At 44.6% G+C, this 26,487-nt stretch overlaps 2 protein-coding genes and 1 pseudogene across 3 annotated transcripts; all 3 read right to left on the bottom strand.

The window, feature by feature from the left end:
• Nucleotides 1-3,301: 3,301 nt before the first annotated feature.
• On the bottom strand, nucleotides 3,302-18,559 carry LOC146972844 (GTPase IMAP family member 9 pseudogene; annotated as a pseudogene). The gene is made up of 3 exons (XR_015037923.1): nucleotides 18,533-18,559; nucleotides 9,474-10,182; nucleotides 3,302-3,326 (listed from the first exon to the last, which is right to left on the bottom strand). The product of XR_015037923.1 is annotated as a GTPase IMAP family member 9 pseudogene (transcript).
• Nucleotides 10,206-11,204, bottom strand: LOC146972845 (GTPase IMAP family member 9-like; the record flags this gene model as incomplete). Its single annotated transcript, XM_085802159.1, has 2 exons — nucleotides 10,206-10,635; nucleotides 10,801-11,204. Coding segments are annotated over 2 exons (834 nt in total), but the record flags the coding sequence as incomplete, so codon positions are not given.
• A 4,172-nt stretch (nucleotides 18,560-22,731) lies between the features above and the next one.
• LOC146972843 (GTPase IMAP family member 9-like) lies at nucleotides 22,732-23,640 on the bottom strand (the record flags this gene model as incomplete). The annotated part of the gene is made up of 1 exon (XM_085803276.1): nucleotides 22,732-23,640. A coding segment is annotated over one exon (909 nt), but the record flags the coding sequence as incomplete, so codon positions are not given.
• Nucleotides 23,641-26,487: the final 2,847 nt, after the last annotated feature.

Below are 26,487 nucleotides of genomic sequence, written 5' to 3'. Positions count from 1 at the left end.
GTGTCAGACTGGAACCAGTCTGGATGTCTTTTGAACTGAAGGTCTAAACAGACAGACATTAAATACTGGGTCCACAAAACAAACTCACTTCATCACAGTCACATGGACTCATAACACCACATTCTTTAGGTATTTCATAACCCAGGATGTTCTTAATTATATTGTGTACGTTTTCCCAAAATGGGTTAAGTTTCTGACATCCCCAGAAAATGTGTGTATGATTGGCTTCCCTTTCTCCACATGAACGGCAACATGAGTGCTGGGAGCCGGTTTGTTTACTTTTTAATTTGGGAGTGATGAAAAAACGGGTCAGGTTTTTCCACCCCAATTCCCGCCATATTCCCAAGGACCCCCAAACTGATGGAGAGATGGAGCGGGGACCCCCTACTTATATATAGGCTATTGTATAAAATTGTGTTTTATATTTCACTGGTCCTGTAGTGCCATATGCCAAAAGTGCCATATTCTGGACTATAAGTCATGCTTTTTTTTTTAGGAGTTTGGCTGGTCATGGGACTCTTTATATTTCAAAGGGACTTACATAAAAAATATATGCCATGCCATCTATGATCACAACAGGTCACAACTGCTCGTGGTAACTGAAAGCTGCTACTGCACCAATGAAAGAATTACACGACTAAACCATAAAAAGACAGAAAACACAAAGCAGTGTTTCTCCCACTGTGTTTTTTTTTCTCAGGGTTTTTATGCATTTATTTTGAAAGGGCAGCTGGAGAGAGACGGGGGCGCGGAGAGAAAGTGAGAGGGGGGGTTGACACGCAGCAATGGGACTGTCGGAGGGTCGCTGCAGCCGTGCTCTACCAAGACATATGACGCTCGTGACTCACCCCCAGTCGTCAGCGCCGCGGTCACCGGAGCTGATTCTGGGAACATTTACACCGGGCCCGCCGTGTCATGTCTCGGTTCCACGGAGCGTTTCAGTGACGGCCTGACGCTGCTTCATTATTGCTCCCTATTTGTCATGCAAACAAGGGGGGGTGGGGCTGTCGGTGAAAAGAGAAGGCAACCATGCCACACTGTTACATGTTGTAGTTGGCACTACGTTGGGTATTCCAGTTTAAAAAATAAGAGCGTCAGGTATGCAGCAGGACCAGTGGTACAGCGTCCTACTAGCCGCCCCCGAGAAATGAAATGAATTGCATTTCCGCGAGAGACTGGTTTACGAGGCTAGCGTCCTACAGCGTCCTTCCGCATACATTTTAGCCCGGTCGTTACCAGAGTTTTTTTGTTTTTTTTGTTTTAATGACTGGAGCATGAGCCAAGTTTTCCTCCTAGACCTAGCACAGTCTCATTGGTGCATTTCATTATTATAAACTTCAACTTGAAAGCTCTCTGTCCTCAGACTGTCCACTACCCAGGCCATCACACAGGGAGAGCATGTGTGGCTTGTGTCATGAGTGTGTTACAGAGTTCGATATGAATGTTCACATGAGTCTTATTTGTCAGTGCTTTGTTGTCATGATAGTTAATAATAGGTATGCTGAGAAAAAGGCTTGTAGCCTAGATCCTACAGGAAAGACCAGTTTATGTTTAATAAATCAAACATTGTTCAATAGCTTCAAGCGAGAGAGAGAGAGAGAGAGAGAGAGAGACGGTGCGCCGTGTTTGTATCGGATACAATGCAAAGGCTTGCCTCAGTTGCCTGACACCTATAGGGAAAACAAAGGACTTGTATGTAAAAATCCGATGTTCAGCAGCAGGGAACAATATTCACAATGGATCTTTTTTTCATAACTTCCACAACTTTTTTCATATTTGTTTTCCCTCAACCAAAACTTTCGCGACCCCCCTGCAGTACCTTCGCGGACCCCCTAGGGGTCGCGGACCCCCTGTTGAAGACCTCTGCTCTACAGTAATGTTGATCTTCAATTAATTCTCCCACTTCTCCTTAATGTACAGAGTGGAGACATCTTCTGAGTCTCTTAAGTTTCGGTACAGTACTGAAACTGCTTTCAGTTTGGTTCCATTTGTGGCCAGGTGAAGACATCCCCCCAAAGGGACATCCCCTTGGCCAAGTAGCCAGGGCACATGATCAATTGGAGGCATAGTGACAGGACCACCACTGTCACATCTCTCCCCCTCTTTTCACAAGCACGTCCTCATGCTTCCGCGCAGGCTGCCACACATTAGGAATCCATGGACCCACCCCTAGTGCTACATGGATCCTGCCAACAACGCCAGAATGTGGCAAGGTGAAGAGGGCCCGGGCGGGGATTGAACCCACACCTCCCGGGTAAGAGTCATGCGCGCTTGCCAGTCACCCAAAGGGACATCCTCTTGGCCAAGTAGCCAGGGCACATGATCAATTGGAGGCATAGTGACAGGACCACCACTGTCACACATTGTATGTTATTTTTCAGTTTGTATTAACTTTATAAAATAGTCCCGTAGTAGCTGCTGTAGAAATCTGAAATGGTCTCACCCTGATTGATTTTCAAAATAAAATACTCCATGTTCACGGATAACGGAGTTATAACTGTAGTGTGAACGAGTCCAATAAAAAAAGGTAGTAAGTATTGTTGTAACAGGTTTCATTACCACATGGTAGCACAAGCAGAAAATCACCTTCGCCAGGATCAACAACTCAACAGAACAGTAGTTATTTCCGCCTTTCCTTTTTTTGCTCACTATCTCACAGTGCCTCCCTGCGGCAGAACACGGACGCGGGAATACTAAGTGAACACAACAATAATTTGAAGACGTCATAATGGGCGGGGACAAACATGAAGTCAACCAGTCAGAGGCTCGAGGTGTCTTTTCACCCCGTCAACACCATGCAATGGCTTGGTGGTTCTCTTCCTAACGACTACAGCCGGCGGTATCGCACGATCATGTTCAGTTGTCCTTGGGCAACTTGGGCATTTTCCAATCGTTATCCTGCCATCCCGCGCTGAACTCCTTCAGAGGAACAACACCCAGCCACTGGTTCAGATATGTGGATGACACATGGGTAAAGATCAAAACCAGTGGACAAGAACATCCAGTTCACCAGGGAGGACACCAAGGACAACAGGTTGCCCTTCCTGGATTGTGCTGTGTCCTCAAACAAGGATGGCAACCTCAGCATTGAGGTTTACCGGAAGCCCACTCAGCCCACACAGACCATTACCTTCTGTTTGAGTCCCACCACCCGCTGGAGCACAGACTGGGGGTTATTCGAACCCTACAACACCGGGCCCAGGAGGTTCCCTCGAGTGCAGATGGCAAACAGAAGGAACTAACACATGTCAAGACAGCACTCCAAACCTGTGGTTACCCAAAGTGGACCTTTATCAAATCATCAAAGAGACGCCACAAAGGGACACCTGAGGCGAAAAAGGGAAATAGGAAGAACATTGTCATTCCATACGTGGCAGGTCTGTCTGAGAAATTCAGGAGGATCTTCCACAAGCACAATATCCGCGTCAATTTCAAACCGGGCCAGACCATAAGACAGAGACTGGTCCACCCCAAGGACAAAACACCAAGCCAAAAACTCAGTAATGTTGTAATGTTATGTATGCAGTCCAATGCAGCGAGGAGTGCTCAGACCTCTACATAGGGGAAACCAAACAGCCCCTCCACCGACGCATGGCACAACATAGAAGAGCCACCTCATCGGGACAGGAAAGGCCACTCTTTTGAGGACTCCAATGTCCTTGTTTTGGACAGGGAGGACAGATGGTTTGAGAGAGGAGTGAAAGAAGCCATGTATGTCCACTTAGAAACCTTCTCTAAACAGAAGTGGTGGCCTAAGACACAATCTATCTGTCACCTACAATGCTGTCTTGGGAGCTCTCCCCAGGAAGTTTAAACCCCATACACACCTGGAGACATGTGACTAGTCTCGGGGGTGTGGTCATGTGAATTTGGTTTCACTAGAAACCAATCACAGGACCACCCACTCTGGGTTTAAATACCTGGTTCTGGCATTAGTCTCAGAACTGAAAAAGCCTCTTGGATGAGGGGTGCAACGTCTTCAAGCAAGAGAAGAAGTCCAGTTGCTTTTTACTACAACTCCACAAGAATAAGACGACCTGGAAGACTGAGAACCTTCACGGACTTAGTTGAGTGAGGTTGGTTCAAGAGTAAGGTATGCTTTGTTGAATCATTGCAGGAGACAAGTTTAGAGATATTTTATGCTATTGAGAAGTGGAATGGAAAAGGACATCAGCAAAGTTTGTTTCTCACCACAAACCCTCATCTTTTTGACCTTTGACCTTCTGTGTGACCTACTTGTGATTGTACTATCTTTTACTACTACTAATACTACCACCTAACACCGGCCGTGTTGCCAACCACAGCGTGCTAACCAGCCTAGCTCGGTCGGCTGACACAGCTGTCAAGTACGGCACCACCACTGTCAACTTCGGTCTGCTAAACATCCGCTCACTCACGAGCAAGGGGCATCTCATCCAGGATCTCCTCAGTGACCGTAAGTTGATTTTATCTGTCTAACTGAAACATGGCAACAGCCCAACGACTTTTCCAAACTCAACGACTCAACTCCTTCGGGGTTTGTTTACATCTGTCAACCCCGCTGTTCCGGCCGGGGAGGAGGTCTCGCGATAATTTACCACGATATGTGGAAAGTCTCGCCGCTGTCTGTCCCTGCCTTCAGCTCATTCGAATCCACTGTGTGCCAACTGCCTGGACCTACGCCTACAACTATTGCAACCGTTTACCGCCTCCACTAAAAACCAGATCTGTCTCTTTCACCCTCTCGGCTCCTTGGTTTACGCCCGAACTTTGGCTTATGAAAGCCAAAGGCAGGCAGCTCGAGCGGCTTCACCGTAAGACTGGACTGACTGTCCACAAAGAGATGTACAAAAATCATTTTCTGCACTACCAGGACTGTATTGCTAAATCCAAATCAAACTATGAATCTGTTCAAATGCAGGTAACACCAAGTCATTGTTTTCGCTGTTCAACAATATCACTGTACTCAACTACCTTCTGTAACTCTCTTCTGTCTTTCTTCAACACCAAAATCCAGACAATCCATCAGGACCTTGGTTCAAACTCCTCCAGTGTCACTTCTGACCTCCACCCACCCACCTACCCCTTTTCCTCCTTTGAGCTCCCCAACCTCTCAGAGATCTCTGACCTCATCCATAAGTCCAAGCCCACCACATGGCAGCTGGACCCCCTCCCGACAGTTCTGGTTAAATCCTGCCTCCCCTCTCTGGTCCCTCTCATTTCTGCCATCATCCACTCCTCTCTTACCACTGGAACTGTTCCCACATCATTTAAAACCGCTGCAATAACCCCAATCCTGAAACAAAACAGGTGCAGATCCTACCAACTTCAATAATTTCCATCCTATTTCAAATCTGCCCTTCATTTCCAAAATCCTCGAGAAAATGAAGCTTAGCGAAAGTTCAAGACTATCTCTTTAAACACGCCTCAAAGCCCTTTCCCTGTTTTCCCACTATCCTCTCGCTTATTCTCATAATTCAACCAATCACAGTCTGCCATCCTCTTTCTCTTCCACCAATCAGTCATTAGCATGACTGATTGGTATAAACCATCATTAGCATGACTGATTGGTGTGTCTGTATATATATATATATATGACATGTATAATGAACCAAACGGATTGAAAATTGGTTGAATATTCAGTGAGTTATGGTTAATGGTTGATAGACGTCTGCCTCTGTTGACTAATGCAGGAAGTAGACACGGCTTCCCCCTGACCAAGATGGCTGCCGCGTTGACGCATCGTTCCAATGGACAGCAGCGCATGGTGAAATTCTTTTCATTTGCCAAGAATGCGATTGATCAGATACCGTCGTAGTTCCGACCATAAAAGGTGATTCAGCTGCGAAACCACAACCAGGAAATAACAAAATAACTATAAAGACAAAACGATATATTTATAGAAAATGAACCCATTAACAAGTGGTAACATAGACTTTTTTATAACCAAAAGCAAACTCCTCGTTGTCTGATTAATGATTGGCACAACTTCTAGAAAATAAGAATAGAATTAATAAATAGAAATTGTATTTCTCTAAATCAAGTCATTGTAAATTGAACAACTAATCCTGTAAATAACTTTGAGTAGTAAAAACCTCACCAAGCTGACGATGAGCCATGTTTGTCTTCTCCAGGTGGACGATGTGTTGAGTCTCTGCTGCTGCGGCTGAAGTCAATATGTTCAGTTTCACTTTCTCTGCTTTATAATCTGCTTCAACCCCTACCCTAACTGCCACCACCCTGAAAAACAGGTTTTCACTGATGAAAACGATCTTTATCCAGTCAGAGGGCAGTATCGATGGAAAACAAGCTGCAGCCGGTCTGATCTGATCTGATCAGTTTACAGGCTGTATGAGGAATATTACAGTTTTGTTTTTCTCTGTTGCTAAAACTCTAATTCCTGTTGTGTGAATCAGTTGCTCAGTTTTCTAAACTCCTTCACTGAATCAAACATCCTTTTGACAAAATAAACTATCTTCACCTGGTAAAACACTATTTGCAGATCTCAGTCACTCCTTTTGCAAAACTGTTTGGTAAAACTGCTCTGAGGCGTTGGTTTGATTTCACAAAAAGAATCAGCGGTTTTGTGAATGTAGTTTGAGAAAATAGTTTTGTGTTTACAATTCTGAGAAAAGGGCAGGAGGATTGTGAAAAACTGTATTTGTTAAAATGTTATTAAACTGTTATTCTTAGTTAAGTTTATAAATGTTAAAGACACATGACATCATCACAGAACATGAAAGCTGATTCTTCACTGATCAGAGTCTGAAGCTTCTCTCAAACAGTAAATGACACTGACAGTAATAAAGAGATAAACATCAGACAGGAAGTGGTTGCCTGATGGAAAGCTTCAGTCACTGGACAGTCTGATCTGAGACTGTGTTGGTTAGAATATAAACATATTGACTTCCTGTGTTTGTTGGCTGTTACCAGATTCCAGGTGCTTTTATGGAAACGCAAGAAGGTCGAGTGGAGTGGAGCTGGTACCACGTAGTGGAAACAGGGCTTTAGTTCTACTGGGTCCTACTGGACTCTACTGAGCTCTACCTAGAGCTCTGTAAAAGAGAGTAAGGACAGCATCGGTCCAATGGCAGCGCCTCCTGGTGGAGGAATGTGGGTTTTGCAAAAGAACTGACATCTCTGCATTGTTGGTGAATGAGCAGTGTGGTGTTTTCAATAATTTAAGGACATTTATAGATCACCCACGTTAATAGCATCATTGAGGATCCTTTACAGATAAACATTAACACATAGGAGAGTTTAAAAAAAATAGTTGTCTACATTAATGTTTCAATCTACATTTTATAATAAACAAATTCTAAGTATAATCTGATATGACCAAGACACCTAAAAACAAAAACACGGCCGTTTTCATCAATTTACCAGCAAGTGGGCAACACACATACATTGGAGTGAATGGGTTTTCTGGGCGCTGTTGCAATACCCATATCCTGCCACTAGGGGCGCAAAACCCTTAAACCCTTAAACCCTTAAACCCTTAAACCCTTAAACCCTTAAACCCTTACCACGGGAGTCAATGGAGGTGTCCTTACTCTCTTTTACAGCGCTCTAGCTCTACTGAGTTCTGTGTTAGGCTCCTCCCATCCTATGTTACACCTGTGCAGGTGTCTCACCCTGTCCTGTTTCCCCTTTATTGTGAAATACAAGACAAACAACACAGTGGACATACATCAATACACAAAGTGTGAACACGGTGTGTGTGTGTGTGTGTGTGTGTGTGTGTGTGTGCGTGTGTGTGTGCGTGTGTGTGTGTAATTCAGGTATAATGTATGGATGGTGGTTTTAATAGTGATAGCAGTAATAAGGAAAGAAATGAATAATAGTAATATCGGTCATAATGAAGGAACAGTATGTAAGAAATCAAAAGCAAATAGTTGTAAAATCCTCCTAATATGTCACAGAGAGTCAGGAATAATGTTCATATAACATGATGAACTCACCAACAGCAATAGTACAGCCACAATATTCGCATTAAAACATTTTTTATTGCAGTCTGCAAATCTTGTTTATGGTTGGATTTACGTGTTGGCATGCAGCGCCACCTAGCGCTCTCTCCCAGTCACAGCATCAGTGGCATTTCAGCCTCCGGGTTGCCAGTTAAGCTTCCACTGAGCTGCAAATACGGCTACGGAGAGATAAAAACACATTTTGGACAGGTCTTGTTCTGGGGATCATCAAAATCTTTATTTTAGAGTTCATAAGGATGCACAAAATCCAGACAAGAAGAGAAAAAAACAAGGGGGTGTACATGTACCCCTCCTAGAGCCTTTATAGTCACATGTTTGATCCATCAGACTGTTACAGATCTGAATCAGTTAGAGAGGAGATTAATGACATCATTATGGATCAGTGCTGATTAATGACAATGTGGCCACCAACACATACTGTAGCTCAATTGAAAGGTGAAACTTTATGCTTCAAATGGCCACAAACCGTTTGTTTCTACGTGCCTCCGTTCCTGAGAAAAGTCAAGCTAAACATGGCTGGGTTTCACCAAAATCCCTCCTTTTTTTCTAGAAAAGGAGATAGAGCGTCTTTTATGAAAGCTGCTCTGTTTGTGCCTGTCGCTCTTCTGACACTCGCATTTCTGGATCAAAGGGCTCGTGTAAGATAAATATATACAACAATTGTTGTTCTATTCACAAAACCACCATCGGGGGCGGGGGGGGCGCCACTAAACAGCAATAACACAGACGCACCGTGCCGTGTCACAGCCTCTCGCCGCGGAACGTGAGGCTCTGCCGGCCACAGCGGCTCGCGAACACCGGTCCCGCCGGTGGTCGCGGTCCGTCTGTGGTACGGGTCGGTACCGGTCTGCTTTGACCCAGAGACCATCAGATTTTACCGCGGGAGGACCTTGGGGAGGACACGGTGTTGCTCCAGATGAAGACCGGGCGGGACAGTGGGCTGAGAGCTTCCTGTTTCAGCTCCGAGCAGCTGGAGCAGCAGCGCAGGTGAGAGCAGAGCAGCTGCTGCATCTGCATGCAGAACTCCGTTTGCAGAAGCTGAGTTATGATAAAAACTTCCAGATCATGAGCTGTCATGTGACTTTGATCGTCATCTATTTCAGTTCTCCTCGTCGTAGAGTTCCCAAATTTACATATAATGTGTATTAAAGTGTCTATTTTCATAATTAAAAAAAAGCAAAAAACGAAAAATCTCGTTTTTGGCACTCAACGCATGGGAACGAAAAACGAGAAATTACGTGGTTGGCACTCAATGAGTTAATTACATCATTATGGATCAGTGCTGATTAATGACAATGTTCATAATCAATGAAAACCAGAACACGTGATGAAAAGATGAACCTGTTAACATGAAACTGTCCCGTTGTGAACAGAATATAATAGAGATTTATCATTAAATATCACTGAATGGAACAGTCTTTTTTAACTGCTACCCATAGAGCTGTCACTCTAGCTCCTACTAGAGATTCCACTGGACCTAATGCATATTCACCACCAGCTGCATACCTAAGCTGTAGAGTAAATAAAGTGTCTCTCTCTACTCTTCTTCTTGCTTCTTCATGATCCATAGCTAGATTTTCTATCAGTAGACATTCCTGTTTTACTCTGATGGCTCTCTCAGCTTCTTGGAACAAGTCAGTGTTGTAGCAGCTTCCTCCATTTTTCTTGACCATTGTGTTGATCTTCTCCAGCAGCTCAGTGACTTGGACTCGATTCTTCTGGTCTCTGTTGTTGAACACGTGGTATCCTCCATCACACTGGCTGATGAAGTCACGGAGACGTTGACTGTCACTGATCAGTGTTTCTATGGTAACACCATCCGCCTCTAGTTCGTCTCCATGGGTGAACAGGACCATGCTGAACTTTCTTGCTTCTTCTCCAAACAGCTTCTGAAGGATCTCCACTGTTTCTTGTTCTTCTCTAGTGAATCTGTTTGGTTCGATCACGATGAGGAACACATGAGGACCAGGAGCAGCCAATGAGACGGCTTTACCGACCTCTGTTATCACCTCATTCATTTCTTTTTTAGTGTCGTACAGACCTGGAGTATCAACAACAGCCACTGCTTTACCATCAACAGCTCCTCTTTCCTTCTGACACTCTGACGTCACTGAGGATGAAGACGATGTAGATTTAAAGACTCGTCTTCCTAAGATGGTGTTTCCCACTGCGCTCTTTCCAACTCCAGTTTTCCCAACAAGTGCAATCCTGAAATCTGATGGAGAATATTAAAACTCATTATTGACCATTGTTGTGAATAGACAGAGTGTAAAGTAACTTCTCCACCTCTCCTCTCCTCTCCTCCTCAAGAGTTGGTGTGAGGGGTGGAGGAAAGGACAAGGAAGAGGGGGACGAGGAGGAAGATGATGAAATGGAAGAAAAAGAGGGGGAAGGGGATGAAGACCAAGAAAAATAATCACCTTGTTCTTTCACTAGACGTCTCTTTCCTCTTCTGATGGCTCTCTCAGCAGCTTTGAACATCTCAGTGGTGAAGCAGCTTCCTCCATTTCTCTGAACCATTGTGTTGATCTTCTCCAGCAGCTCAGTGACTTGGACTCGATTCTCTGTGTCTTTGTTGTTGAAAACGTGGTATCCTCCACCACACTGGCTGATGAAGTCATGGAGACGTTTTCTATCACTGATCACTGTTTCTATGGTAACATCATCTGCCTCTAGGTCGTCCTCCTCTAGGTCGTCCTCCTCTAGGACGTCCTCCTCTAGGACGTCCTCCTCTAGGACGTCCTCCTCTAGGTCGTCCTCCTCTAGGTCGTCCTCCTCTAGGTCGTCCTCCTCTAGGACGTCCTCCTCTAGGTCGTCCTCCTCTCGGTCGTCCTCCTCTAGGTCATCTCCATGAGTGAACAGGACCATGCTGTAGTTTCTTGCTTCATCTCCAAACATCTCCTGAAGGATCTTCACTGTGTCTTGTTCTTCTTTAGTGAATCTGTCTGGTCGGATCACGATGAGGAACACATGAGGACCAGGATCAGCAAAGCTGATGGCTTCACCAACCATTGTCTTCACCTCCTCCATTTCTCTATAGGTGCCGTACAGACCTGGAGTATCAACAACAGCCACTGTTTGACCATCAACAGCTCCTGTTGCCTTTCTACACTGTGCCGTCACTGAGGATGTAGACAATGAAGATTCAAAGGCTCCTCTTCCTAAGATGGTGTTTCCACAAGCGCTCTTTCCAACTCCCCATCTCCCAACAAGTGCAATCCTGAGATCTGTGGGAGAATATTAAAACTCATTATTGACCATTGTTGTTAACAAAGTGTAAGCTAACTTCTCTCCTCTCCTCTCTCCTCCTATCCTCCTGTATCAAAGGCTCTTAATTTGAAGGTGTGTTTAGGGAAGTGACGCAATCACCCCCAGTAGAGCAGCGAGCCGCACAGCCAGTAGTTGAGCTACAGACTTTTTTTCTCCTTTTACACCTTGATACATCTGTGGGGACTTTTAGTAGGCCTATATTTCACCTGAAACTACGGTTGTTTTTGTTGGAGAGTGTTTTTATTGTGCCACTCCGAGTGTTAAGTGGATGCACGAAGTGAGTATTGTCCCTACAGTATATTGTGTTTATTACGGCACACCTAGCTAACTCTCGTGTGTTGCCGCCGATTGGTACCGGAGGTCCGTTGGTTAACATTGTTTATGAATGTAACGTGAATGCTGATGTTTGGGAGCGTTTTGAACGTCCAGTGAGCTAACAGTCGGTAACTTGCAGTAGTTTGGGTCGTTAATTACTCAGCTGGGGGGCCGCCATGTGCGCCATGTGCTATTGTTAATTTTATACCCGGTTTGGCCAGTAGATGGAGCTATGGTCCAGCTAACCTATTAGTGTGGCTAATATGTATTTCTGTTGGTTTGTTTATGCCATTATTATTTTGCACGTGTAAAGGGGAGACACATATATTTTTCTGCTTGTGTAAACACCTTTATTATGGAGATTATGGTGACAATGTGATTTATTATTATTATTTTCAGAACTGTGACAACACTGAGTGTGCAATAAATCACAGCAATCATCTGACATGCTGGCGAAGAAGTCATATCTTGTCATCATTCCTGTGTCCTGACCGACACCGCATCTTGTCCGCTTTATAACCCTAAACGAGCTAGTCTGAATCCTTACCTCACAAACATTGGTCCTTCGAGCCGGATACAGCCTTCAAGATGCTATCAGACGAAGAGCGCCTCGCTGATGTGAGACCCAAGCGTCAGACACGTCAACCTGCCAGGCTCCAGGATTATGATGTGGACTACGTGGGGAATCGTCATCGAGACTCATCACGGTGGAGACCGCCACCCTCCTCCCCTCCCCCAGAGCTGGCTGCCCTCCTCACCCAGTACGGTCCAGAGAATCTGAGTCACCATTACTCACCTCAGCTATGGAGTTCTTATCGAGACCCCGCCTTCTATCCAGATATCCAACGCATACAGGAAGAGAACGCAAAGCTGCCACAGTCTCAACAGGCTTTTCAGGCTACATTAAAAGAACTGTATGAAGCTTGAAAGGAGATGAGAGAGCTAAGAGGTGAAGCCCGCTCATTGAGGGAGGATATGGAACGGTCCACTGACTCTGCCTCAAGTCACAGCAGCTACAGACCTATAGGAGCCAATGCTGCAACCTCCCAACCCAATCCTACGTTACTACAGCCTGACGAAGAAGCTGAGGAGGACTGGCCTGCTCCTCCACCCTGGCCTGAACCTGAGGATAACATGCTGACGGACATGAGTGATCTCAACTCAGGGCCACGGGACACCCACCAGAACCACCCTCCTTGCAGTTCTCCAAATCAAGCCCAGATCCCCCTATCCCACCCATCCTACCCCCTATGACCAGGCTCTACCTCATCCCCTGCTTCAGCCCTATCAGTCACCCCCTCACCCGGCTCCTGTCTACACAGGCTCAAGACCCTCAGTAATGCCCCAAGTAGCACCTCCCCCAACAGCCACCAGGGCGATGCCCAGCTCTCTCCCCACTAACCACCCTGTACGGGCTCCTGTGTCAGAACTGGTGTATTGAGGCCCCAAACCTACAATCCCTAAGATCATTCAGCCAGACCCCAGTGAGTTCGCTAGACTCCGCCTTGCCTTGGAGAATCTACTCCCCCCAGACTCTACAGAACTCTTCAGGTACCAGGATCACTTGAAGTTGGAGGAAGCTAAGTGTGGCAAGGTGAAGAGGGCCCGGGCGGGGATTGAACCCACACCTCCCGGGTAAGAGTCATACACGCTTGCCAGTCACCCAAAGGGACAAAGGGACATCCCTTTGGGTGACTGGCAAGCGCGCATGACTCTTACCCAGGAGGTGTGGGTTCAATCCCCGCCCGGGCCCTCTTCACCTTGCCACATTCTGGCATTGTTGGCAGGATCCATGTAGCACTAGGGGTGGGTCCATGGATTCCTAATGTGTGGCAGCACGAGGTCGTGCTTGTGAAAAGAGGGGGAGAGATGTGACAGTTGACGGGTCCTGCCACTATGCCTCCAATTGATCATGCGCCCTGGCTACTTGGCCAAGGGGATGTCCCTTTGGGTGACTGGCAAGCGCCCGGGCCCTCTTCACCTTGCCACATAAACTAATAGCCAACGCTTATCTAAATTCTCCCACCCCCTACACCGACACCATGAGAGCTCTGTATGACAGATTTGGCCAGCCTCATCAGCTAGCTTTACTCAAGACCTTAGGCCCAGAGGGAGAGATTGAACTGAACAGCGGCTCCGATGTAGCTCGCAGAGAGCCGACTTCCGTCGCCATCAGTTCAAGCAGCCCGGGACCTCACACACCCTGCATGATCTGTCAGAGTGGCTCAGCTGAGTCCTGGTGCATGAGCTTCGACAGCCAAGTCAGTACAAGAACCAACAGGGAAAGACAGCCTCCTAGGCCTGATACTCGTCCTGGGAAACACACAGTGACGGTACTACATGGTCTCGGAGAGCCGGTGGAGGATGTCCCTACCTCCAATCCTGTGAAGAAAATCCCTCCAAAGAAAGCTTAGTGTGCATACTGTCAGAGTGACGAACATTACCTCAGTCAGTGCAGTGAAGTCGCCAAACTTTCCAAAGAGCAGCTGAAGGAGTGGATTCAAGTTAACAAGCGGTGCTGGCGCTGTGCGCGGAACGACTAAGCAGCTCAGTGCACGCTGAAGAAACCCTGCAGCATCTGCTAAAGAAAACACCTCCTAGCCCTTCATGAGATAAACCTAAGGCCCAAGAGGAGCAATAAGGAGGCTGCAAGGAAGGAAGAGAGCTGCCTGACCAGCTCTGCCTCTGACTCCCTCTACCTCGACCGACCTGAAGCCAACAATCGGGTCATGTTAAAGGTCATCCCGGTGCTTCTCCATCACGAAGGACGTAGTCTCAGCACCTTTGCTCTGCTGAATGATGGTTCAGAGCGGTCCACGCTGTTACCAGCTGCAGCCAAATTGCTGGGAATAAAGGGGGCCCCCGAAGACCTTCCTCTGCGGACAGTCTGGCAGGACATCCAGGTGCTCCATGGACGTAAGATATCCTTCCATGTTTCTCCAGCTGCTAACCCAAAGGTCAGCTATAAGATCAATAGTGCCTTCATAGCTTCGACCGACTCAGCTTGGCCCAACATACTTACCCCATAGAGCAACTTCAGAAGAAGTATAAACATCTCCGTGGCCTCCCCTTACCTGCCTTGAAGGACGCCAGGCCATCGCTCCTTCTCAGCTCTGACCAGTCGCATCTCATAACCCCTGTAGAACCAGTCAGACTCGGCCCGCCTGGTGGCCCTGCAGCAGTCCACACCCGGTTGGGATGGACCCTCCAAGGTCCTGTCCGTTCCATGGGGCGGCTAGCTGATTCAGTGCAGTGTCTCTTCACTTCCCTCCCTCCAGAAAGAGAGGTGACCAGGTCAAAACAGGACCAACAAGCTGTTGCATTGTTGGACGCCGAGACAGTCCGTACAGAAGTCGATGGAGTGAGGAGGTACGCTACACCACTGCTGCGTCATGCGGCCATGCCTCCATTGCAGGCACCTAAGGAGTCAGTCATGGCTCTTTTGGGAAGCACGGAGCGAAGACTTCTGAAAGATCCTGAGCGAGCAGCGATCTATAGAGCAGAAATGCAGAAGCTCATCGAAGCAGGTGCGGTTCAGGAGGTCACTCAAAAGGAACCACCCGTGAGTGTTTGTACATCCCCCATCACCTAGTCGCCCACAATGGGAAGCATCGGCTTCTCTAACTGCTCTCACCAATACCTCGGGCAAACTCTGAACCAGTACTTACTGCCTGGCCCCACCCTTGGAGCTTCCCTGGTGGGCGTCTTACTGAGGTTCCGGGAGCACCCCATTGCAGTGAGTGGAGACATTAAAGGGATGTTTCATCAAGTCCGCCTTCTTCCTGATGATCGCCCACTACTGAGGTTCCTTTGGCGTGACCTGAAAGTTGATGAGCCCCCCAGAGTGTTTGAGTGGAAGGTCCTGCCCTTCGGCACAATTTGTAGCCCCTGTTGTGCTACGTATGCACTGCAGCGCCATGTTACAGATCACAGCTAGCCTGAAGACATCGTGAGGTTCTCTGTCGACCACTGCTTCTACGTTGATAACTGCCTGCAAAGTGTGCGTACTCCGGAAGAAGCCAAGCAGCTGGTGGATCGGCTTAGAGATCTTCTGTCTACGGCAGGCTTCGACCTCCGACAGTGGGCCTGCAATGAGCCGAGCGTCTTGGATCACCTGCCACAAGAGGCCCAATCGCAGAGCTTAGACCTGTGGTTGGCCCAAGACAAGGCCAACCCTCAAGAGTCCACCCTGGGTCTCAGCTGGAACTGGGAGAGAGACTCCCTGAGCTACAAACACCGGCCGGTGTCCTACGATGCTCCAACCCTAAGGAACATCTACAGGGTCCTAGCTTCACAGTACGACCCCTTAGGTTACCTCCTCCCTTTCTCCACCAGGGCAAAGCTCATCATCCGGCAACTGTGGGATAAGCAGCGCGGTTGGGATGACCCGAACTTACCTGCAGCTCTGCTTCAAGCCTGGTCCACCTGGGAGGATGAACTCCAGTTCTTACCTCTACTCACCTTTCCTCGAGCATATGTACCCGCAGACTGTGACCACAACGCTGAACTCATGAAGTGCACATCTTCGCCAACGCTTCGGAGCAGCCTTACGGAGCTGTGGCCTACCTGAGGACAGCGACCAAAGAGGGCCGGATTCACCTTTCCTTCATCCTTACTCATTCCAGAGTAGCCCCCAAACGCGTACATTGGGCGTACATCCCACGCTTGGAACTGTGCACCGCCCTGGTAGCAGCACAACTCGCCAGTCTCCTCACCAAAGAACTCACCTTGGAAGTGGCTCACACCACCCTGTGGTCTGATTCTACCACGGTGCTTACCTGGCTTCAGTCCCAGTCCTGCCGCTTCAAGGTGTTCGTCGAGGCAAGAGTGTCCGAGATACAGGAGCTGACGCTATGCGGACTCAGACCAAAATCCTGCAGATGACCTAACGAGAGGTAAAACCCTGCAAGAGCTCAAGGATCCAAACAGGATCCTTCCTGCTGTGGAGCCCAGACAGCTGGCCAGAGAGGCCCAATGCTGAACCCCCAGAGGATCACGCAAGCTACGGAAGACTGCCTTTTGCGGAGCTACAGTTACCTCACTTACGGACCGTGGGCCAGATGATAAAAGATACGGTTCCTGGCAAGAACTCCTGGAGGACACTATCCAAGAGCTCCAGGGAGCGACGTCCTCTAGTACCCCACCCACAGCTGAGGATTATCAGCGAGCAGAAACCAAAATCCTGCTGAGATCTCAGAAGCAATCCTTTCCAGAGGACTACAAGCTCCTTGCTACAGGAAAATCAGTGTCACCTTCAAGTCGCCTACTCACCTTAGCCCCTGTCCTCGACCAGACCTCTGGCCTAATAAGAGTGGGTGGTCGGTTCCCCTACATCCTGTCATCCTCGATGCCACTCATCCAGTGACACATCTGCTTATCCAGAAGTATGACAGTGATCTGCATCACCCCGGTCCCGAGCGAGTTTTTTCAGAGCTGCGGAGATCATTCTGGATCATCAGAGGGCGAGAGGCAGTCCGTAAGCATCAACGAGGCTGCGCCGAGTGTCAACGTTGGAGGGGCCGGCCCTCTATTCCCAGGATGGCTTACCTTCTGGAGGCGCGCCTCAGGTTACACAAACCTCCCTTTTATTCAGGTTTAGCCAGTAGATGGAGCTATGGCCCAGCTAACCTATTAGTGTGGCTAATATGTATTAAATGTTGGTTTATTTGTGCCATTATTATTTTGCACATGTAAAGGGAAGACACGTATATTTTTCTGCTTTATTATGGAGATTATGGTGACAATGTGATTTATTATTATTATTTTCAGAACTGTGACAACACTGAGTGTGCAATAAATCACCGCAGTCATCTGACCTGCTGGCGAAGAAGTCATATCTTGTCATCATTCCTGTGTCCTGACCGACACCGCATCTTGTCCGCTGTATAACCCTAAACAAACCTTTTCTCTCCTCTCCTCTCTTCTCCTCTCCTTCTCTCTACTCTCCTCTCCTGTCTCCTCTCCTTCTTCTTCCTCTCCTATTGTTTTTATTTATTCTATTCTCAATGCACTACTTTTTACTATTTTATGTCTTGCTGTTGAATGATTGTTTGTTTATTGTGCAGCTGAGAAACTGAATTTCCTTCGGGATAAATAAAGTATTTATCTATCTATCCTTCTTCCTCCCCCTCTCGTCTCCTTCTTCCTCCTCTCGTGTCCTCTCCTCTTCCTCCTCCCCCCCCCCCCTTCCCTGCCTCATCTTCTTCCCTCTAATGAGTGCCACACCCCAGTCTGTTCTATGATATCAGTTTCTTTTCAGTGATGATGGAGCTAAAACAACATAACACAACGACCATGATGGTTGTTACGTTCATTTCTTTTTAGCTTCTGGAATTTCTGGAATTGTTTTTCCTACTAATGACTCAGCAATGTTGATCTCTGACACATTTCTACACACTATTATCTGGGTCATTCTGGTCTTCATTAGACAGGACAGTTGGCTTTATGCACAGCTTCACTACTTCCTGAATTAAGCCAGCTCCTTTATTTCCTGTCTTGCATTATTGGACCAACTAATTAATCCAGGTGTGTTTGACCATTGTTGTGAGGTCGTCACACACACCTGGATTAATCAATTGGTCCAATAATTTAAGACAGGAAATAAACAAGCTGGCTTATTTCAGGAAGTAGTGGAGCTGTGCATAAAGCCAGTTGAGGTGTGACAGGAAACAGTAGGAGACAATAGATTAACAGACAACACAGTAACTCATGGTCTCGGTCTGGAATCAAACCCACGATCTCCTGCCTGTGTGGGACGTTGCTGTCTGACCACTCAGCCATGAGCTGCACATTTTAACATCACATCTAACATAGTACTAACTCTAAAATACTCACACACTAATCATCTGCTTAATGAGTGGCTCAACTTATAGAAAATAAACCAAGAATTGATAATTAGAAATTATATTTATATAAATTAAATCACAGTAAATTAAACAAATCTTAATCCTGTAAATAACTCTGAGCAGTAAAAACCTCACCGAGCTGACGACGAGCCATGTTTGTCTTTTCCAGGTGGAGTATGAGTTGAGTCTCTGCTGCTGCTGAAGTCAATACATACATTCAGTTTCACTTTCTCTGCTTTATAATCTGCTGTGAACCCCCCCCCCCCCCCCCCCCCCAAGCCACCACCCTGAAAAACATGTCAGGTTTCCACCAATAACAACGATCTGCATCCAGTCAGCGGGCGGAGTGGATGGATCTGATCTGATCAGTTTACAGTCTGTATGAGAAATATTACAGTTTTTCTCTGTTGCTAAAACTCTAATTCCTGTTGTGTGAATCAGTTGCTCAGTTCAATCAAACATCCTCTTGACAAAAACCATAATCTATCTTCACCTGGTAAAACACTATTTGCAGATCTCAGTCATTCCTTTAGCAAAACTCTAAACAAAACGTCCATGTTTTTCTATTTGAACCGATTAGACCAAGATCTAAAAACACTGTTTGGTTTTGACTCAGGTAAAACTGTTCTGAGGAGATGGTTTGGTTTTACAAAAAGAATCTGAGGTTTCGTGGGTAACACTTTACAATAAGGTACACAAAGTTAGTGTAGTTAATGAGGAACTAATGAGTAGTTAGTGAGGAATTGAGGTACACAAAATTACAGTAGTTAGTGAGGAACTAAGGTACACAAAATTACAGTAGTTACTGAGGAACTACTGATTAATTAACTATTAGTTAATGGTCAGTTCTTCAGGAACCCCTGATCAAATTTCAGAGGAGTAGTTACTGAGGAACTAATGATGAACTATTGATGATCAATTCTTCATTAACTCATGATCAAATTTCATAGATAGTAAATCACAACTTGATGATTAGTGAACTAGTTACTTCATCAGTACAGAATCATTACTCAATAACATGTCCAGTAGTTAACCTTTATGACCTAAAGTGATACATAATGAGTGGTTTTTCATTTCTTCATCTTTACAACAAGAGAAGATTTTATTCATTAATTTCAGACCACATACACATTAATATGACCATCCATGTTATTATGTACTATGATGCCTTCGAAATGAATATGATAGTTTGTCACATGTTTGGTAGGCTAAATGAATGTATCATGGGGCTGTGTAGTACTGTATACTGATCACACCGTGGTTCACAGTAAAGTTGTTTGAGGTGCACAACATTTAGAGTAGTTATTTACTATGAAACATATTTGGAATGAATGAGGAACTCACTATTAGTTAATGGTGAGTTCTTCAGTAACTCCTAATCAAATTACTGAGGAACTAACTATTACTTAATCATTAGTTACCCTTTTTGTGTACCTTAAGGTAAAGTGAGACATCAAAATGAGTAGGTAATGAGTACTGAATCATTACCTACTCATTAGTTACTATTTTTGTGTAAGGTACACAAACATTACAGTAGTTTTTGTGTGTGTGTGTGTGTGTGTGTGTGTGTGTGTGTGTGTGTGTGTGTGTGTGTGTGTGTGACTCAGGGAGGGGGCGGAGCTTCAGCACCTGGATCAGTGAGACGATTTGTTTGTCAAATCAAAACAAATGTATTTACATGAGAAGAAGGAGGAGAAGAAAAAGTAAACACAGTGGAAGAAGAGAAAGAAGAAACAGAAACAGAAGATCTTCATCGTGTGATTCACTGACACCTGCTCTTCCTCTCTCAACCAATCAGGGGGCAGCATCACATCCAGGGTTGTGGCTAGATGGCGTAGTAGCTACATGAGCACTGTAAAAGAGAGTAAGGACACTTCCATTGACTCCCGTGGTTAAAGCCTCATGCCCCCTAGTGGCAGGATGTGGGTATTGCAACAGCGCCCAGAAAACCCATTCACTCCAATGTATGTGTGTTGCCCACTTGCTTGTAAATTGATGAAAACGGCCGTGTTTTTGTTTTTAGGTGTCTTGCTCATATCAGATTATACTTAGAATTTGTTTATTACAAAATGTAGATTGAAACATGTAGACAACTACTTTTTTTTCATTTTTTGAACGTGGGTGATCTATAAATGTCCTTAAATTATTGAAAACACCACACTGCTCATTCACCAACAATGCAGAGATGTCAGTTCTTGGGCGCTTTTGCAAAACCCATATTCCTCCACCAGGAGGCGCTTCCATTGGACCAATGCTGTCCTTACTCTCTTATTCCAGAGCTCTAGCGTACATGAGCTACAGGAAGTGACGTAGCATCTTATCAAATCTCGTCGAGAACTCCCGACTGGTTAAGTTTAGTAAAACTGACGTGTCCAGATGTGAAATTGGGGGAAAAGCAAAAAGTAAGTGAAGCCATTGGTTAAGTTTAGGCACAGATAGGTAAAGATTACATGTTTTCTAGGGTGTTAGCTTCCTGCAGCTCATGTAGCTACGCTGCCTAGCAACAACCCACATCCAGGTGAGCTTCAGGTTCCACTTCCTGTCTCAAAGAACACACACACAGACAGTCTTGCACAAAGGACACTGAAGTTACATTAAAAAGGCTGCGTGTCGAATTGTATTGGTTGTCTTTTTATTTTGAATATTTAAATATTTATTTAATTTTAAAAAAAGCTCCAGATTCTCTGATTGCAGCTTCTTCAATGTGAATATTTCTGGTTTCTTTGTTCCTTTATGACAATAAACTGAGTCTCTCTTTGGTTTGTGGACAAAACGAGACATTAGAGGACGATGTCGTCTGGTGGTTTGAGAAACACTGGTGATGTTTTTAGACATTTTATTGACCAAACAACTGATCGATTAATGGTTTAAATAATCAACAGATTCATCGATAATGAAAATAATCCTTAGTTGCAGCTCTAGTGGCCCCGCCCCTTTTAGCAGACTGTAGTTAAGCCCCGCCCCTTTTAGCAGACTGTGGTTAAGCCCCGCCCCTTTTAGCAGACTGTAATTAAGCCCCGCCCTGATTTGGAGCTGAAGTTAAGCCCCGCCCCCTCAGAAAGGGGTTGGTTCCTTAGTATGCGGTCTGAGACTGCCGTTTCCATGGAGACCGTTTGATCTGATTGAAACCAGCACACTGTTACATTAAAACTGTAAAATGTTTTAGTTTATTTTCTGAAATACAAACTGAGTTTTTTGAATGAATGTAACTGACTTGTATTGGTCGTCTTCTTGAATAAACTGGTGTCTCCACCTTTGGGCTTCCTCAGGATCTGAGACAGGTTTTGTTCTGGGAATCATCAAAATCTTTATTTTAGAGATCCTTAGGATGCACACAATCCAGACAAGAAAAAAATAAACAAGGGGGGTTTAGTTTAGTTTATTTATTTATTTCATTCATTTATCGAGCATAAAAACAAAAAATAAAATAAAACTTGTTAAAAATAATGACAATACTGTAACTCTTGAATGAAAGGGGGCAGAAAAAAGCGAACTTATATTGTCTACCCCTTGTTACAAAGAATTCATTCACAAATTAGATAATACCTACATCCAAACAAAGAAGAAATGGAAGTAGAAGAAGAAAAACATCAACAAACAACGTTTACAACAAAAAGTGGCATAAAATAAATTGAGCGGCTGCAGCCCAGCAGCTACTCATCATCTTAATACATTTCTATTAAGTGTTGACATGCTACATGGATTATACACATATATAAATTTACCATCACATGCACACATATACACATTAATACATAAACACCAATATCTTTTGTCTTATGTAGCAGAGCAATCATTTTTGATAAATTTTTTTTAATCAACTTTTTAGTTGATATGTGATTTCCAACTCAAGTTCTCATCAACCATGACACCTAAAGATTTTGTTTCTCTGACTCTTTTTATTTCTACACCACCTATAATAATTGGAGCATTTATACTTTTTTCTCTATTGCTAAATATCATAAAGTTTGTTTTATCAAAGTTAAGTGATAATTTATTAATATCAAGCCAAGTTTTTAGTCCTTCAAATTCTTGTTTAACTACACTCAACACATGTTCTATGTTTTTACCAGAGTAGAAAGAGTGGTATCATCTGCAAACAGTATACAATTTAATATCTTGGATACATTAACAATATAATGATATACAGGGTGCACATGTACCCCTCCTAGAGCCTTTATAGTCACATGTTTGATCCATCAGACTGTTACAGCTCTGAATCAGTTAGAGAGGAGATTAATGACATAATAAATGATCAGTGCTGATTAATGACAATGTTCATAATCAAACTGTCCAGTTGTGAACAGAATATAATGGTTATTTAACATTAAATATCACTGAATGGAACAGGCTTTTTTAAATGCTATCACTGTAGCTCCCACCACAGTTCCCCCTACAGCTCCCAGTACAGCTCCCACTGGACCTAATACAGCTCCAGCAGCAGCTCCAGTAGCAACAGCCACACCAACACCAGCTCCAGCAACACCTCCAGCAACAGCTCCAGTAATAAGTGCAGCGTTAAGCTCTCTAGTAAATTGATTATCTGTCTCTGCCTTATTTCTTGCTTCATTAGGATCCATACCTGGATTTCTTCTCACTAGACGTTCCTGTTCTTCTCTGATGGCTCTCTCAGCTTCTTGGAACATCTCATTGGTGAAGCAGCTTCCTCTGTTCATGTCAACCATTGTGTTGATCTTCTTCAGCAGCTCAGTGACTTGGACTCGATTCTTCATGTCTCTGTTGTTGAACACGTGGTATCTTCCACCACACTGGCTGATGAAGTCACGGAGACGTTGATTCTCACTGATCAGTGTTTCTATGGTAACACCATCTGCCTCTAGGTCGTCTCCACGGGTGAACAGGACCATGCTGTACTTTCTTGTTTCTTTTCCAAACATCTCCTGAAGGATCTCCACTGTTTCTTGTTCTTCTTCAGTGAATCTGTCTGGTTTGATCACGATGAGGAACACATGAGGACCAGGAGCAGCAAAGGAGATGGATCTACCGATCTCTGTCTTCACCTCATCCATTTGTTTTTTAGTGTCAAACAGACCTGGAGTATCAACAACAGCCACTGTTTGACCATCTCCATCAACATCTCCTCTTTCCTTCTGACACTCAGCCGTCACTGAGGATGAACACGATGTAGATTTAAAGACTCGTCTTCCTAAGATGGTGTTTCCCACTGCACTCTTTCCAGCTCCAGTTTTCCCAACAAGTGCAATCCTGAGTTCTGTTGGAGAATATTAAAAGTCATTATTGATCATTGTTGTTAACAGAGTGTAATCTATAATAACAGCAGTGAGTCACCAGAGAGAAACAACAACTGTCTTTAGAGTCCAGACCAGCTGCCACAGTGTCAGACTGGAACCCAACCCTAACCCTAAAGATCTAAACAGTCATTAAATACTGGGTCCAGAAAACAAACTCACTTCATCACAGTCACATGAACTCATTTTTGACCTTGAAGGTTGCTGTGATGCTAACAGATGTTGCTAATGTGGAACAAGGAACAGGATGAAGTTTGGGTTTAATGGAAGGTTCAAGTTCACCAGTGAACAGCCGTTGCCTTTTTCTAGAACTCCAGGTTTTTAACCACCTGTGGTGTTAGTTGTAACGCTTCTTTTTGATGCAAATCAGTTCATTAAATTCTATCTTTATCAATTATATAATTAATTCTGTTTTCAGAATGACCGTGTTAAGTGGAAAAAAAAAAACAAAGTAATCTAATTACTGAAATCCTATTACATTTTAGAATATTGATCTGTGTTGATGTGGGCACATATAGGCTAGCCAACACAATATGTTTTATTTATTGAAGAACTCTTGATCAAAATGAACAAGAGTCAAAGAGTTACAACTAACCCCACTGTGACGTTTTAGTAGTCGCAAATACAGCAGTAATACCAACAAAAAGAAAAAAGCATTAATAGGTCCAGGGGAGACATAACTATCTGTACACAAAATACCAGAGGTGTGGACTTGGACTCATGTCCCGATTTTGATGACTTAAGACTTGATCAAATTAAAAAAAGACTTGGACTCGCTTGGGACTTGAGGCTAAAGACTTGATTTCAAGTCAAGTCACATGCAACAAGCACAAATATTAAAATATTTAAAAAAGTGTCACATCAATGTTACTGTAGCAGCCAGAGATATTCCTATAGAACCCACTCCTGTTATCAGTCTTGGCTGTAGAATTAATGCCAACACACTAATGCCTACCACACATAAAGATAATCTGGCTGATTTTGCCCCTTCCGACCAAAGACAAAAATCACCTGATTATCTTAGGCTCTTGAGATTATTTTATGAGATTCTCCTGTAGTGTGTGGTGTTTTAAGATTTAAATTCTCCTGACAATCGACTCTTAAACGTTTGGCGGCGACAATCGTAAATATTAAACAAGTTCAATATTTACGATTGTTGGCCCCAACAATCGTGACCGTTTGGGTCAGAAGTCGTCTTGTGTGTGGGGGAACTCGACAATCCTGAGTCACCGGCTCCGCTGAATGTGATGTGAAATTGAATGTGACCAATAAAGAAGCAGCTGACTGCAGCACACGTAGCATAACAAACCAGCGTGGCTAACGGCTCCATGGCAACCAAAGACGGTTTAATAGAGTATCTTTGATGGTTACCACCAACAGAGTAGCTACGTCAGATCACGTTTGATCACGCGAGATTTCTGGCGTGTTACTGTACGTCAGTTTTAAATAGCTTTATTGGCATGAGAAGGCAGCGCTTATATTGACAAAGCATATCACAATAGAATATTAATAAAAATAAACAGATGAATAAGTGACAGAACATTAACAATAAACTATAAACAACTTAACAATTGAGGCGTGGTCATGATCTTTGCTTATCATTAATTATAATCGATTTGTTTGGGACTCGAAACAAAAATCTTAGGGCTTGGACTTGACTTGGGACTTGAGAGCAAAGACTTGAGACTCTACTTGGACTTGCAACATAGGGACTTTCTCCACCTCTGGTAAATACAGCCAATGGTGTTGTCTCATAACTAAAAGGAATTCTGCATTTGCTCCACAGGCACAAGTCGGTTTCAGAGGAAGTTTCTATCTGATATGCTGCACCACCGGCCCCATCTAGTGGCCAAACAAAGTACTGGAATTTGCAATAGTACTACCTTAGTAAGATCCTACATAGTTGAATTCGGCGACTTACACAAGCAGCTCAGTGATGGAAAGACAAGTACGACAAAATAATTCACTTCTGTCGACTGACAACACTCTTCATGGTTTGACTTTGTTGAATTGTGTCCAACCCTGATGAAAGCTGCAGGCGACCGTCTGGGCCAGAAGCGTCTAGAGGAACCAGTGGAACTAGAAATGTCTGTGTTACAACTGACCCTGTGTCTCCGAGCTCCTCATAAAAAACCGAACAACAACCACACTTCCATTCTCCCACAAGAACACAGACCCACATAGAGCATAGACAACACCAGGTCATACCATTAAATAAGTTGAGTTGAGTTTAAAATTAAAATTAATATTAAGTATAAAACCTCACCAAGCTGACGATGAGCCATGTTTGTCTTTTCCAGGTGGACGATGTGTTGAGTCTCCGCTGCTGCAGTTCTGTCAATACATTTAGTTTCATTTTCTCTGCTTCATAATCTGACTAGAGGACCATAAAACTCATATTCAACTCACATCTTATCAATCAGTGTTTAACAGTAGATAAACTTTATTGGCTCATAACAAGACAACAGATAGAGACACACTGTCAGTGACTGTGTTATCTTGTTTTTCATAAGAACCCATGAGTCATAAAGAGCAGGCTGTGACTGCTACCAGGGTCGAGGTCCAAGGACTCATCTAACTGGTCCTCGTCCTTGTTGCTGCAGCAGAGGAACCAGACGATGGCAGCACAGGAAACATCATCATCATCATTCACACACACACAAATCATTATTGATTTGATAGGTCATATTGTGGCCAATTTCAGCTGACTCAAGCTTCTGGTAGGAGCCACTTAAACTGCCTTTAAAGCAAGGGGATTATAATAATGCCCCCAACTAAAATATGTACATATAGTTTAGGATGTTGTGCATCCCTGGGAAC

Source organism: Trachurus japonicus, chromosome 16 (genome assembly GCF_045865225.1).
Source record: "Trachurus japonicus isolate A0001 chromosome 16, Traja_1.0".
Taxonomy (NCBI): domain Eukaryota; kingdom Metazoa; phylum Chordata; class Actinopteri; order Carangiformes; family Carangidae; genus Trachurus; species Trachurus japonicus.
Note: the sequence above shows the minus strand (reverse complement) of the source record. Positions and strands in the feature narration are given on the sequence as shown.